This window comes from Heliangelus exortis, chromosome 2 (genome assembly GCF_036169615.1).
Source record: "Heliangelus exortis chromosome 2, bHelExo1.hap1, whole genome shotgun sequence".
Taxonomy (NCBI): Eukaryota; Metazoa; Chordata; class Aves; order Apodiformes; family Trochilidae; genus Heliangelus; species Heliangelus exortis.
Genome location: NC_092423.1, coordinates 134,767,068 through 134,783,688, shown reverse-complemented (window position 1 = coordinate 134,783,688; position 16,621 = coordinate 134,767,068). Strand labels below are relative to the sequence as shown.

Below are 16,621 nucleotides of genomic sequence, written 5' to 3'. Positions count from 1 at the left end.
TAGAGATCAAATGGAAAACAGAAATTTGAGTCATACACAAAGCTGGGGACTTGACTAAATCCCATTTCTTATCTTCAAGCATGTAAATCCAGATAGTGAGGTTAATCATGTTGTCAGTTTTAATTCTCTATGAGCTTTAGGGAAACATTCTTGTCATCTTCTTGTTTCCATTGTAAAGAAATCAGCATTTATAAAGAAATTAGTGGAGTTTTGGACCTTATTCAGGCCTGTGTAATTCAGAGCACTTAGGTATTTTTCAAAGACATTATGCAAATCTGACAATACCGAATACCACTTTCACACTGAAAATTCAAGGTTCTTTACACTGTTAAGAAATGATAAAATGATAGAATTTTGGGGGTCAGAAGGGACCTTTAAAGAACATCTAGTCCATCCATTCAGCGACGGGAGTGAAATCTTTCGCTAGATCGTCATGCTCAAAGCTCCATCTAACCTGGCCTTAGACACTTCTGGGGATGAAGTATCTACAACGCTGGGCAACCTGGTCCAGTGTTTCACCACTCTCATTGTAAAAAAATGTCTTCCTTATGTCCAATCTAAACCTAACATCTCAGTTTAAAGCTGTTGCCCTTTTTCCTGTCACTACGGGCCTAATAAAAAGTCTGTCCCCATCTTTATAAGCCTCCTTTAAGCTTTAAAAGGCTGCAGTAAAGTCTTACACCTACTTGAGTTAATTTGTTATTTCTGAAAGTGCTTAGATAGAACTCTGTACTTCTTGCATATGCGTGCTATGAAAGTTCGCAGTGTAATAGGCATGACTGCATTCGATTCTTTGATTATTCTCAAACAAAAGGTGTCATTTTAAGCTTGGTTAACTTAATGATAAAATTGGCTCCTGAATTAATTAGCGTGGTTCACAATTAGTTGCTTCAGCAAGAGGTTGGAAAGGTCTTTGTCAGCTGCATCAGCACGGGGCTGGCTAGGTAGTATGATCTGACATGTTTGTTCTCCTTTGCATCTCCAATGACACTTCTTCTCTTGTCTGGGCAGTGTTGAAACACAACAGTAATGTGACATAGAAGAGCTTAAAGATCTTAAAAAGATAAAACGGATCCTAATTACAAAAGATTTCAACAAGAGACCTGCTGAGCAAATGCAGTGTTACCTAGAACTTGCTAAAATTTCCCAATATATATGAAGATTTAAGTGTATAAAATTACATACTTTTACTGTTATTATATTGATTATTTTAACATTAATACATAAAAGACAGAAAACATTGACTCTCTCTTCTAGAATTTGCTTAAACATTTCTAGCTGAGGGAGCTGTGAACTATCAGCCTGTCTTGAAGTGAACCTTCAACATTTCTATAAATAAATGAAATGCCTAATCAGATATACAATAAATTGTTGACTAGATCTTTCATTCAGTGGTACAAGTGTTAATACTCTAATGATACCATAAAACTAGGAAGTATTTTATGAACACTTACAATAGGTAAACAAGAAAATTCTCTTTGTGATCCTGATCTTGGTTTTCCTCAGAATTTGGTATTTTAAGTGAAAAATGACCAAGGTTGTGTGGCTTTCTTTTTGTTTCCCTGTTCTGTTACCTAAAGTCTTGTATGGTCTAAGGAAAATATTATGATAATTATAATTCCTGTTATGGAGTAATAAAAAAATAATTATTTGAGAGTAAATTTTGTAATTATTTGATTTCCTACTCACTAAAGTATAGGTTTATTCCTAAAAATATAACTATAAATTTATTTATAAATAAACAGAAACATAGATTTTGAATGTGGCATCATGATAATACTTCATCTTAGCCTAATGTTTGTATGCTATATTCTAGGTGATGCAGCTGGTTCTTGTGGTGATCCAGGAATTCCAGGTCATGGGTCTAGAGAAGAAAATAATTTTAAAATTAAAAGCACAGTACATTTCAGCTGTGATATTGGATATATCCTCCATGGCTCAGAAGAAAGAACATGTATGGCAAATGGAAGTTGGACAGGAAGACAACCTGAGTGCAAAGGTAAATCACAGAACCACTCTTTTTTTATTTAAACTGTCTTTGTAAAAATGCTAGTTAGAAAACAAAATTTTCATTACTTGCTTTATGTTGTGAATTTGGACTGACCGCTCAATTTTTTGAATAAGCTGTGACATCATAGCCATGGGTAGGCATCAGGTGACAAATCTGAAATAATTTCCTGGCATACATTATAGGTCATGTTTGCAAAGTTTTCAGAAACAAAAAGTATGTTGAATTGATTCTTCTCAGTCTTGTATCAGTGTCAATTCTATGTGTTACCCATAAAAATACTATTCAGAAAAATAAATGGAGGATGCCTCTAAAACTCATTTTTTTCTTGACAGTTTTTCCCTTAAAAGCCGATTTTTACTGACAAGTACTATACATCTAATTTGAGACAAAATGTCAGTGTCAGGATTTCATTAGGTACATATATGTCATAAATATTTATTTGTTAACACTGTAGATATAATTGTAATTTTTAAATTTAAAAAATGGTGAAAAAAAAGCTGAAAAAGTTTATTTGGAAAAAAACATTCTAGAAATTTCTAGCTAGATGTAGTATCATAAAAGAATGATCTAACAGGATATTTATGGAGGATATTTTATTACTTTAATTGCATTGACTTAAAACTAGACAATAAATCCCAACAGACTCTTCCTCAAAGAAAGTTTTCCTGAAAAACAGAAAATAATTTGGGAACCTGTACTTTTATTATCTATTACTGTTGTCTGTGTTACCTACATGAAATAGTCATCTCATTTTAAATATTTATCTCATGAGCTGGTTTTGTAACATCCTTTTTGCTGAATGGTTGCCTAACAATGTAAATATATATGTGTGTTCTTATATAATTGTATCTGAAGCTATATGCTGAACCTTTCTGTTCTTTGATCTCTACTATAGAAGTTAATTGCCTCTTGTACATTGGTTTTAATTTTTCCCCCAACTATCTTGAAATGATGAATCTTGTTCACAGATTATATATAGGTGTGTGTAATGCACACACAGGTATATTACTCCAGTTTAAGTCATATAGATTAGATGATACATGCAGTCTCAGCGGAAGGACACGTTCAGATTCCAAAGCTGATTGTTGAAGAACTAGGAAACACCTGGCTTACATCTGCCTATGAAATATTAGTTTGACTTTGAATTTTGTGCTTTCAGTTAGGTAGGAAACTTAATTTGATGATCATACAAAATCATATCTATGATAGGGTGAAATTAAATCTTAGTGTCAACTGTAGAACACCCATTTCTCTTACAATTAGAAGTTTATCTTTGCAGCTAAACTAGCTTTCCTTTACTACAGAATTTAAAGTTAAATTCACAGGCTGTATTTACCCACATAATGACAACAAATAATTAATGCAAACAAATAATTAATGCAAACAGCATTTTAGTATACAACTGGCCTTAACAGTAGGTGGTGAAATTTAGAGTTTTTCAGAACACCACATAACACTGCTGGCAGCAGCATTGTCATCAGACAATTACTAGTTAAAAATGATCTTTACTACACTTGAAAAATATTCAATGTTTTGCTTTATAGCTGTGCAGTGTGGTAATCCAGGAACAACTGCTAATGGAAAAGTATTCCGTATTGATGGAACTACATTCTCTAATTCAGTAATTTATTCATGCATGGAAGGATACATTCTTTCTGGATCATCTGTAAGACAATGCACTGCCAATGGAACATGGTCTGGATCTTTGCCAAACTGCACAAGTAAGACACACTTGTCTTTGTTTTTCTCTCCTCTGAAACACAATAAAGTGAAATATAGATGTTAGATGTAAATAATTTAGGTCTTCAGCTTCTTATTTTACTGCATCATACACAATTTTATACATGAAATGCTTTTTAAAATATAGTGCTGTGTGAAGATGAGTATGTTCTTCTAAAGACAGACACAATATAGTGAAGTATATAGAGTGCTGTTACAGCTTAAAGTAGTTGTATGGTTACCTGATCTATCTACCTTTAGTAGTCTCCTGTGGTGTGGTTTTAATAATTTATATGTTATGATAGATATGTCATATTTGCTTTTCTTCATAATGAAAATGTAGCAGTAAAATACTCTGCTTCCAGAAGGCAGAAAATTAAAAACCTTGAAATGAATGCTTGAGAATTCTTTTTGTAGTGACTCTGAGGTCAAAACTGTTGCCCTGCTCTCAGAAAACATCTTCTGCTTGGCCTCTTCATTAACCTTGTACTTGTTTCGATTACTCAGTGAACAGAAGATAATTCAGATTCTCTAACATTCATAATAAGCCTTTACAACAGTTTATTCTCAGGCCCACCTGTTCCTGCTTTTTTACGTCTCCTACTTAATATTTTAGTAATAATAATTAAAATTTTGATTTATATGACACATTAGACTATCTGTCATATTGAGGAAACATTTCATAATAAGAAATATGGCAAATTCTTGCTTAAATTTTAAGCTAGTACCCTAGATTTTTTTAAAGGTGGCAACTTCCCACTCCTAGCAACCCAAACAGAGGCCAAAAGTCAGATGGTAAAGAAATATTGGTAAGGATGTGAGCAGCTGCTTTGCAGTCAAAAAAACCTGTGAGACAGGTCAGTATTTTCATTTATTATTTTCCAAGCTATAATGAGACCCAGATTAAGTGTACCAAGGATAAAGGTGTTCAATGATGGTAACTGCCTGTAACTTTTTTACTGTATTTTAGAACGACATTTAGCTGAAGTACATGCTAGAACAGTCTTCTCATAAGAACACTACTCAGGTAGAAATTTGGGATTTTTGCTTAAAACCTAGAAAGAGATTTTAACAGAAATATGCTAATGAAACAAAGGCATTGTGAAGATAATATGTAACAGGAAAAAATACTTTAGGATTAATTAATATGTAAGTATTTAAACTTTGTTACACATTTACTGACATGGTGCACCGTTCTTTGTTATGATTGCATATCTAAAAAGCATATTCCCTTATGCATTTATTTAAGTCATAATGTATTTTAGGGGTTTTTAATCTGATGTGTATGCCCAGCAGTGGTCAGAATATGAAAAGAACAGTTGAATGAAAATCTTAGCAAAAGAGCTATGAGCTCTGAGAATCTCAGCCTGCCTTTTTGGTCATTGTTGACCATTTCCTGGAGGGGAGTGGAGGTGCTACAACTTGTATCTAAGCTGACACAGATAATAGTATATTAGTAACAGCTTTAATATACTCAGTAATAGAGAGGCATTTTGCAACATCACAGAATATCTGAGGTTTGCAGTCACCTTTGAACTTTGTCTTGTCCAACTCTTCTGATTGTGAGAAGATCAGTTTATGCAGGCTACCCAGAGCTGTGTCTAATATGTGTCCCACTGCACAGGGCTTTAATTCCATAGTTCTCTAGCACATACAAATATTTCAAACTTCATCATACTTAATTTGCTATGTTCAGTCTTACAACAATATGTTAATTTTAATTATCTAACAGATAATTAACAAGAGCTAATGGACAATATTAGCTAAATAACTAGTTAACAGATAATGAGTTAGCAATTCCCTGTCTTCTGCCAGTTTTCTCTCCAGGTCTGTGAAATATGCCTGAAGTATATTATCTATTGGAAGGGAACAGTTTTCTCATAATGATTTCAAAATGTATCCAAAGCAGTAGAACTGTCAGTGCCAGCAGATTTTGTTAAGAGGTCAGGTTTTATTATATTTCTTTCCTAGCTGCTCCTGCAATGCTGTTGTGGTTTAACCCTGGTAGGCAGGCAGGCACCACAGAGCTGCTCACTCACTGACTCCCCCCAAGTGAGATCGGAGAGAGAATTGGAAAGGTCAAAGTGTAGTTTGACTTAAAGACAGTCTAATGGGTGAAGCAGAAGCTGTGCATGGAAGCAAAGCAGTTGAAGGATTATTTCATTAATTCCCATTGGCAGGCAGATGTTTATCCATCTCCAGAAGAGCAGGGTTTCATCATGCATAGTGCTTTCTTGGGAAGACAAGCTCCATAAATCCAAATGACCTCCCCTTCTTCAGCTTTATATGCTGACCCGATATGGTACCATCATATGGTATGGAACATCCCTTTGGTCACCTGGGGTCAGCTGTCTCAGCGACATTCCCTTCCAGCTTCTTCAAAACCCCCAGTCTGCTCACTGGCAAGACAGCAGGAAAAACAGAGAAGGCCTTGGATGCTGTGCAAGCACGGTGCACCAATAGCAAAAACATCCCTCTGTTATCAACACTGTTTTCATCACAATTCCACAACACCATACAAGCTGCTGTGAATGAAATTAACTCTGTCCAGCCAAAACCAGTAGATACGCTCTCTACTTTTTACTATGGCAAGATTTCTCAAAATTTTCTTACTTCCTGTTTCCAGAACCACTTAGGCAAGCACCTGTCCTGAGTGACTGTCATGGGTGACACAAAGTTAAGTGGCAGCTCACAACTGATCTGGATTTTGGTATCTGTTTAGAACCATGCAGTTTAGACTTCTTATCTGCCTGATTATTTCAAAGTTCCTCATTCTCCTCTTATTCCCCCTCTGGGGAGTTCTCCGCTGTCTTGGGAAGGATGTGTTCAAAGTCCTGATGGTTCATGCTGTGCCGTTGCTTGTATGAAACTCAGGTGTCATCAGTCAGGGTCTTCCCCTGCCTGCCATTTGTCTTCACATATCTCTTCCTTTCTTATGACCTTACCCAAGTCCAGGATCCTTTTTCTAGACATGACCTTCACTGCCTTTCTAGTCCTCAACACCAGCCTAAGCAGACAGATGACACAAATCAGCATCCTAATTGGGTGTTCTGTCTCATGCCTCTATTAATAGGAAGATTAAAGATAAGCCACTTCTGCTTAGTCCAGGTGTTAACAAAATTTACAGCCAGCCCATCCTTACTACAGCTACCAAATAATGCGCTACTTCTTGCATATCATTGAAAAATGTTTTATTTTTTTAGAGCTAACTTTGTAAGAGGAGAATATGCCCCTTTAGATGCTGGGAGCCCTGAGCAGTGCAGCATCAAACAAGACTAACCTGCATGCAGCAAGCCCTGCAGACTTTGTCTGTGGCAGTAATTCTCTACTAACTGTTGTTCAAGCTATTACAGGATTTTCTTACAAGGAAACAACACCATTGTTTCTACAGTAAAACAGTAACAATGTTCTCTTGAGGACATCTAGCTGCACAGATAGGTAAAAAGCAAGGACATGCAGCTGGTGTAAGTGCAGATACTGAGTAGGAGCTGCCTGCAGCTCTGCTGTTTAATGAGACTGGGACTGTGTCCTGACCAAGGGACAAGCAGAGGCAGTGCTGGATGTGCACCACAGGCCTGGGGCTCCTTGGGTTGATTGTGTTGTGAATCCTTGACTCCTTTACACACAGTGGTCTTCTAGTCAGTATCACTATAGCAATGTAATCTGTTTTTTGCCTGTCACAGTCACTTAGGTGGGGGTGGTCCAACTTTGGGTCACTGGAATGGCTGTTTGAACAGGGTGACCTCCAGAGGTTCCTTCCAGCCTCATCATCCTGTGATTTCTCTGACCAAATCTGTAAACTTCAGAAAATGCTGCTGAGCCTGCTAAGTAGCTACTACATGTTTCTTTTAGTTAAAGATTTATTCCCATGTTTATTACAAAGCAGGGCATCTCGGTAAAATCTAGGTCACCTTCTTTCATCTGCTTTTGTTTCCTTTAAAAGTCAAATTCTGCAGTATAAGACAAAAGAGCAAAAGGATCTTTTATTTACTGCTCCTACCTGTATGAACAGTCTTAATGTTACAGCACAGTAATATGAAGAATGACTCTTCTTTTACACCTAAGTCTTTTCTTCCATGATACTCTTTTTCATGTAGAAAGATAAAGACAAATAGGTACAGAAGGGCAAAAACACATGGAAGAAAATCAGGTCTGGTTGTTTGTGGGTTTTTTTCTTTGAAATATGGTGTGAAAAGTTAATAATGGGAAGGTAGGAATTTTGAGAAGACAGAACAGTCTAGTGATCTGCTAAAGCCAAAGTTGATCTTGCTGTAAAAGGGATCCGTATTAAAATGTCTGTAGCAGGAAAGGGTACATCATTACAAATAACAGTAACACTGGAAGATGTAAACCATTTGTATTAATGACTGAAAAGAAGAAACTGAGATTGTAAGGAAGGTGAATAAAAAAGATGAGAAAGATGTTTTATAAGACTTTATATACACAAACACATTTTCTACAGTATGAAGTAAATGGATAGTTTGTGAAGCTGTTTGATTGTATATGGTGCATGGTGTTTTTCCACATTCTCAAATTCACAAGAAAGTAATAGAATCATGGAATAGTTTGGGTTGGAAGGGACCTTAAAAATCACCTAGTTCTGTCCCCACTGCATGGTCAGGAACATCTTCACTTGACCAGGTTGCTTGAAGTCCCATCCAGCCTGGCCTAGAAACTTCCGGGAGGGGTGCATCTATAACTTCCCCGTCTCTCACCACCCTCATAGTGAAGAATTTCTAATGTTTTACTTAAACCTACCTGCTTCGGTTCCATTACCACCTTTCATAGTAATTTAGTCAAAGCAATAGCATACCTGGAAAAATATAGAGGATTATATTAGTTGAATTCTCAGCATTAAGGATATTAAATGGAATATGTCACATAGAGAAAAGTAAATCTTGTAGAGAATCTTTAAATATACTTGTGTAACAGTTGTCTTTCACAGCTCTATGTATTTTGAAGAATAGCAAAGAAAAATCTATGGCTTCTAAAGTTTTTTATAAAAATTAAAATTACAATGTTACTAGGTAGAATAGAATCACAGAATTTTTAGGGTTGGAAGGGACCTTTAAGATATCTAGTTCCAACCCCCTGCCATGGGCAGGGAAACTCCCACTATAGTAAGATAAACTAGGATTATCTCTACTTTTCCTCATCACTGCACTAGCAATGTTTAGACTAACCCAGAGAGCCCTGTCTTAGTCTTTTCTATGTGCATAGACAATTATTGTGGGGGGGTTTTGTATTTGTGTTTTTGTGGGTTTTTTGAAGATTTGATACATGCAGCTAATTAGTATCTGCTCGCTCAGACTGTGATAAACTGTAGAGCAGGTATATTTACCTTGGATTCTCAGAATCAAGGGACCTCGCCAGAATTCACCACAGGCCAGTCATGGATTTTGTCATTGTGGAAACCAGCATAGGGATAGGGTGCCATTCACATCAATGGTGCTTTGGCATTGAGTTACAAGTAACCAGGATGTGCTTTCTGCCCAGTAAACTGCCTCCTGCAATTATACAGAAGTAATAAATGCTGTAGGGGGATTTTGAAGTTTATTATAAGATAAAATGTATAAGACTTGAGTGCTGTATTTCATATGAATTAGATTTTTTATCCCGGTGTTTGTTTTTTTCCTGAAAATAACAGCTTTTTATCATTACCAATGGGGTTCATAAGAAAGCTGTTCCAAACACTGATAGATCCAGTTTACCAGACTTGAGAAAAACACCAATTTTAACATTATTTTCAGAAGATATTAAAATAATTCTTTATTAACTCCTTATGTATAAATAATTTCATTGAGAGATTAAATTACCTGCTAGCACTAGAAGTCACGAGATGTTTTAAAACCATACCTATTCCTTGAATGATTGTAGGCCTAATTTTGTCATAAGACACTGTCCATGTTTGGGGGTTGCCTGAACATTCTCATCTCTTTATGTACCTAGTAATCACATAACCATTTTTAATAGGAGAGGTTTTTGGAGGTATTTTTTAAAATTTTCTAGACTGTGTTTTCGTTCAAGATGTACCCAGGGAAATGTAAACTAAAGAACAGATATCTGCTTCTTTAATAGCAAAGCTCTGAACTGATAGGAAAACGTCAGAGTATCAAAGTGTTATTGTGATGTATGGATTTTTTTTTTTTTTTTGCTTTTTTTCCATTTGATAACCTTGACATTTTACTGATCAGAATTGTACAGTTCATTGCTTCTACTCTTGTAGAGCAGTAGAACAGATGTATTGATGGTCTTCAAATGTAACTGTTATACAAAACCACATTATGTTTGTCTGCTAATTCATATGATATGTATGTTTATCTTCTCTTGATAGAGATAAGATTTCTGATACTTTGTCCTTCTCCTTTTTCCCCAGTTCCTAGATTTGCCTTCTGTTTTTCCCCCCACAAATAAATAAATCACATTTTTGTTTCAAAAGCTGTTCTTCAACTATTTATTTGCAGTTATCAGTTGTGGAGATCCAGGAGTACCAGCCAATGGCATGAGATATGGTGATGATTATGTTGTTGGACAAAATGTTACTTACATGTGCCAACCTGGCTATACAATGGAGTCTAATAGCTCCTTCATTCGAACTTGTACTAGCAATGGCACATGGAGTGGAGTTATTCCAACATGCAAAGGTACAATGTTTGTTTTGGCTGTCAACTGTTTCTTCTATGACATTTATATCCACTGTTTATTGTAATAAGTCAGTCAAATATTTCCACAGAAATCTAAACTCGCTGTTAGGAATTGATTTTTTGGCTGCAGGAATGGTGATTTCAATCTCTGCTACTTTGCCCTTTTACTTTTCATACCAGTACATTATGTTTAACATTTTTTTGTAGCTTCATAGAACGTTTTATTACTTTGCTGCTAAAATGAATTAGCCAATTTGAAATAATGGTTTAGATTGTTTGTTAAGGTTAGTGTGTCATACAAAAAATTACCTTATATGTGTCCCTGTCTTTACAAAAAGCAAATTTTGTAGCAAATTTCCTGATAAATATTTTTCTTCTTCCTCTTATTTTTCTCTGCTGTGAAAACTGAAACCTGAAAGAATTAATATCAAGAGCTTCCTTTTCTCTCTCTGACTGCATTCTTTTCTATTTTGCTGTAATCTTTAAAATGTTCTTTCTTGAAATACAAACAGCAAAAATCTGAATGTTATGTTAACTAATTTCTCTGAGAAACCCTTTGCTTACTAAACCCTAAAAAATCTTCTCTGTAGAGTAGTTTTTCTCACTCTTCCTGATACCAGAGCTGTGGAAAAGCAGCACTGCCATTTTGGTATTTTCTTCCTGTGTTTATCCTAAATATGTCTGATCTCTAATCTTTTAAAACTTAGTTTGCTAAATTTGTACTTACGTTGTTCTCATCCATCTTCCTTTTGGTTGTTTTGGTTTGGGTTTCTTTTTCAGATGTACAGTTACATACATACTCAGCAGTTCTCATTTTCTTCCCCAGAATTCATTTATCAGAGCAGGTCAAATAAATTTCAGTTCTCTGACCCATTTGCAGTTATTTCACTTTCTGAGTGCAATTCTCTCAACATCTTACCAAGTCCAGGTTGATTCTAATTTACCTTTGATAATGGCAATTTTAACGTTACTTTCCCAAGACATACTGAGTATGTCAGACTTTGAGATCCCCTTAACAATTAAACTTTTTTTCTACTTTCATTGTGCTCTCAGCCAGACTCAGAAGTTAAAATATACAGATCTTTTAAAAAGTTCTAGTTAGGAACTCTTGGAGAATGCAGACAGATCTTTTCTGCTTGGAGAACTTATTTTGACTTATTATCATTAAAGCATCATGGAAGTGTGACAAAAGCTATCATGTCTTTTTTTTTGATCTTTATTGTTTGGCATTTTCTTTTAAACTAGAAACCAGAGCAAAAGAAACATCAAAATACCAAAAAAGAAGAAGAAAAAAAAGGCCTTAAAATCTTAAAATTTAGATTTGGTTCACTGGTTGGCAAAGGATTTTTTTATAGCAATAAAAGCTATGAATGAACAATAAAGCCATGAATAATGCTGCAGAGCATCTTTGTGGTGTACACAGCTGAGATTCTCACTGGAGTGTATTATAAGAATGGAGAACTAGTACGTGGTGCACCTCCTGCATTCTAGTGATCTAATACTTCTGACTTCTTTTCAGCCTCTTAGATGACAGCTGTCTAAACATAAGTTTGAAGGCAATGAGTTCTCTGTTCTTGTGACCTGTGTGCTCTCTGCTTTTATTTTTAGTCACCACCTCTTCTGATTTACCCGTCTCTGCTAAATTAAGCCATGTTAGTTTCATTTGGTTTCTTTCTCTTTTGCTAGAAAGTGTGTCCCGACTTTTCTCTTTTTTACCCCTTTTGTCTTTCTCATTTATTCTAGTAACCTTGGCATATTTTTTCCCTTTTCTCTTTTTTTCATTCAGATAATTTTTCATTTACCTTGTTTTGTACACTTTTTTCCTCAGCTCTAAATTAGCAGTTGTCTGGTACTACCCCTATATCCAGTGAATAGCACTTTTAATTATTGACAGTTGTATCTGTTTTTTCTACTCCTCCTGTGGTAGCTTTCAGTCCTCTCTCCTACAGGAGAGTAGAAGTTGTTTCTATTTTTTTTCCTGGGAGGCCTGGAAGGGAGAAACTGCACTGAAATACTTCTTGTTTGCCTTCTTAGAGGCAGCAACACTGACATTTTCAAGAGGCTGAAAATCCTTAGATTTTATACTTCTAGGCAGAATTAGATGCTTTTTGGTCAGGTTTTTGTCAAGCAAATACCAACCAAACTGTGGTACTTAGTAAGAGGCTTTTAAGTTGTGTTTTAGAGCAGTTTTCCTGGAATTTTATCTCTGGTCATATCTAGCAAATGCATAAGCTGGTTAACAGTAAGAAAGTGTTTGACTATTACCACAGTAACTAAAGAAAATTACCAAAGTAACTAAAGAAAATTGTACTCTCTGTTGTCTAAACAAACAAAATCATGTTGTAGCATACTGCAGTACTTAATGGTGTACACTTCCATGTCTCCGTGCTGAATTTTATGTAGTCTTCCTATTTGGTTTGCTGCGACATCCTCTTTTATTTAAGACATTTCATCATTTAGCCACTGTCTCCTAGGGGGAGGAAACCAGAAGTACTAACTTCAGGAAATATGTCAAGATTAAAGTGAGGGAGATAGCATGTCCTGACTGTATTGTCCTCTAAAAAATGTTAAATTAGCACATATGGTTCTTCTAGTAATTGTGTGCACTGGGGATATTTACAGCAGCTGGGCCTAATTATTTTGATATTATTGCAGCTGTTACCTGCCCAACTCCTCCGCAGATCTCTAATGGAAGGTTGGAAGGAACAAACTTGGACTGGGGATTTAGCGTTAGCTATGTCTGCTCTCCAGGATATGAACTCTCTTTTCCTGCTGTTTTAACTTGCGTTGGGAATGGAACATGGAGTGGTGAAGTACCTCAGTGCTTGCGTATGTATTTACTTTATGATCCTCTTATTTCTTTGCTCAACTTCAGTGCTTTTACTCATCTTTAAGATTTTCAACTTTTTTTTTCCCTTGCAATGCCGTGTCTCAGTTAATATCAAATCTGGGACAAATACAATCCTTCAATATTTTCCAAGGTTGTAATGTAGGTTGTAGATTGAGAAAGACATGGGAATATATGTAAAGCATTTGTGAACCTATAGGAAGCCTTAAGCATGAACACAAAAAGACTTACAGGCACTGTGTCAAAACAAGACAAAGTCAAGTTGAAACTAGGTTTAGGGGTGCTGTCTTGTTTTCAGATCCAGCTACATATAGAATAGGGAAAGTTTCATTATAATCTCTTTTATTTTCTCATTACTCATCCTAAACTTTCTCTGATTTCACAGAGTTTTTCTTTCACTAGTGGTGACCGGGCTGTAGGGTGATTCCTTGGCAATTTTTTTTTTCCTTCACTAAATTATGTATTTTATGCAGTAAGTTTTGTTAATTAGAAAGTTGCAACACTGGTGGATTTTTATATTGCTGCAAATTTTATTAGAGTAGCAAAAAAGGTTTTTCTTTAGGTTGGTGTCATCCCACTCGTTATTTAAAAAACCTTTTTGAAGCAGTGTTAGTGATTCTTCGGAGAGATAGGAGGTTCGATAGTTATTTGTAGAATAGCAGTACCACTGAAACTGTAATGATCTTGAGCAAGGAGTCTTATCTGGAATAGGATAATTTAATCTTCATAGCTTTAAAGATTCTGAAGATTAATTCCAGGTTGTGGAGTAGCTGAGCTTGGCAGGGAGCTTGCTAAGTGCTGGAAAATGCTGTTCTCTATCCTTCTACCATTTTTTACATTCTTCATGCCTTCCTATCAAAAATATTCTTTGTCTTAGCTATATCTTATGCTGTGAAAGCATATAATATAGATGATCTTTTATTTTCCTTTTTTTTCCCAATGATATTCTCATATCTTCAACAACTTCAATTGCTTAGTGCTGCTGAAAATGTACGTTCCAGAGGTGGAACATGGTGACAGGCACTGTTTGTGGAAGAAAAACACCCCAGTATTTGTTAAGTTCTCTAGATGGAACTCTTTTAGAATCCACTGTATGATGAGCAGCAGAGGCCAAGAAAAATATTTTTTGATTGAAACCTTGTTTATTCTTGATTGAAACCTTGTGTCCTGACATTCATTTTTTTTTGATGCCACAAACTGTTTGTCATCATGAGGTTGGAATCCTCAGTACTTCAGTATACTCTGAAAAAGGGGCTCGACCTTTTAAACTTTTTGAAAGGTATAGTTAGCACAGAAAGCATCTGCCTGGGAATTGAAGGCTGTTCATGCAGAGATTACATTAACTGAATGTTGTTGATGTGCAATGGTTACCCATTGGCTTGCAAGAGAAATCAATTGGCAGCCAGTGCTTGTCAAAGAGCTTAAACTAGCTGCCAGCTGGCAGAAATGAGAGGAAGCTGTTGAAAGTCACTCTCGGTGAGCAATCTTTAAGCAGGTCTTGACATCAGAAATTTAGTTCCCAGCTTGGTTCCATAGTGCCTGTAGCTGAAGATACGCAAGGTATAGTTATAACATGGAATAATTATTCGGAATGGAATATAGCTATGTTTTGGTTGAGTATTTATAATCTGTGATTTAGTAAATTAATCTCCTTAATTATTCATAGAGTAATTTGAGTAAAGGACTGCTACTTTTATAAGCTTGGCAATCGATGGAAAAAAAATACAGGCCTATCCCTGAATATTCCTAACTTGCTGTTAATCAATTAAATATTTCTGAAGAATGAGACCAGCCTCATAGCCTCAGTGCCACAGCTCCATGGCCCTGTTAAAGGCTCTCCAAGTCATTATTTAGGAAAATGTTCCCACTGGGCATGGGAGCACTCACAGAGCCTCCAATTCACTGCAATTTTAGTTTGTTCTGTAGTCCTCCATTCCAGTATCAAAGGAAAATATCCCTGGATACTTATATTGAAAGCACATACTCAGTGGGTAAAGTAGTGGGTAAAGTTGGCTGACAAACTAAGTGATAGTTTACTCAGTTTTGTAAAAAAATAATAACCTTTTTCCTTGAAAATGGTTGCTACTTGATTGATACAAAGAACTGTTCCAGACACAATTTCAAGCATATGTGAAAAAAATGTGTAAGTGTTCCATGTATTTTCATAAAGACATTTTTTTTCCAAAAAAGACTTTATTCCAGAAATAAAGACTTCTACAGTATTTTCTAATGAAAACATAAATTGCAACCATAATTTGTCAATCAGACACTGAGTTTCACTGTGTGACACTATCCCCAGTACACAGATCTTTTCAGAATTAGACCTATAATTCTTCAGACATTCTCTTTCCACTTAAAGTCATGAAATGGTATACATTTCTGGTTTGTATAGATTTAATCATTTTTCTTTAGCATGTGTATGCATGTAGTAGAATATTTCATGTAAGCAGATCATTTTGAAAGATTAATGCATAAGTGACAAAGGTAGAGATATTAGAAATGCATTCTGAAGGTGTTTGTTTAAGAGACATTATTTAATTTTTTTTTGTATGAGAGGTAGGGCAGACACCTGTGTTAGTGGGGTTTTTTTTTTTGGTATGTATTACTTCATTTTCTCTTTGATATGAAATTATACTCTATGGTATTAGAATTCCTGGTTTGTCAGGAGATAATATTGTCTGCTGGAACAGGGTTTATCATAGATGATTTCATTTCCCAAATCAATTATTTACCATCCAGCTTCTGACAGTAATCATTACTTTATATTGCAGAAGGTCAGTAAATTTCCCAGCAGGGCATTTTTTTAGTTGTGCTATGCTATAGAACATAAAGAATCTTTACAGGATATGTATAAAAAGATCAATTTAAGAATATGTTCTTATTACTGGAATTTATCTCTCTTGATAACAACTTTTTAGTGTTTGACTTTTATGTTGCTGCTGGAATTTCTTTACTATTTGTTTGGGTTTGGGGTATTGGTATGGTTTTCTTAGCTGCACTAACTTGCAGGTATTGTATATCCATACATACCATATCTTATCTTTTCAGTGAAAGTTGAAGAAGTAAGAATTTAAAATTCCTAAAATCTGTCTGAAAAAACCTTTACTCATACAAAAATCCCTAATACTGAGTAGGTGGCAGAAAGCAGCAGAGGATGTGAGATTGATGTGAAAGTTTGGTATGCTCTTTGCTGTGGTTTGGAGCAGGTGAATTGGGGATCAACTTCTAACAGGCTGCTATATAGGGTCCCTCTGAAGCCTTCCCTTTTCCAGGCTGAAAAACCCCAACTCTCAGCCTGTCTTCAGCCCTCTGATCATTTTTGTGGCCCTCCTCTGGACTCACTCGGACTGCTCCATGTCCTTCTTTTGTCTGGGGACTCCAAAACTGGACGTGGAACTC

At 35.7% G+C, this 16,621-nt stretch overlaps 1 protein-coding gene across 2 annotated transcripts in view; it reads left to right on the top strand.

Annotated features, from left to right (window-relative positions):
• The window catches only part of CSMD3 (CUB and Sushi multiple domains 3), a 544,465-nt gene that overhangs the window by 502,065 nt on the left and 25,779 nt on the right, over positions 1 to 16,621 (top strand). For both annotated transcript variants that reach the window (XM_071738231.1, XM_071738232.1), the window contains 4 exons: positions 1,817 to 1,999; positions 3,556 to 3,732; positions 10,195 to 10,374; positions 13,030 to 13,203. In XM_071738231.1, the coding sequence (XP_071594332.1) occupies positions 1,817 to 1,999; positions 3,556 to 3,732; positions 10,195 to 10,374; positions 13,030 to 13,203 (714 nt within the window). The remainder of the gene's footprint in view (positions 1 to 1,816; positions 2,000 to 3,555; positions 3,733 to 10,194; positions 10,375 to 13,029; positions 13,204 to 16,621) is intronic.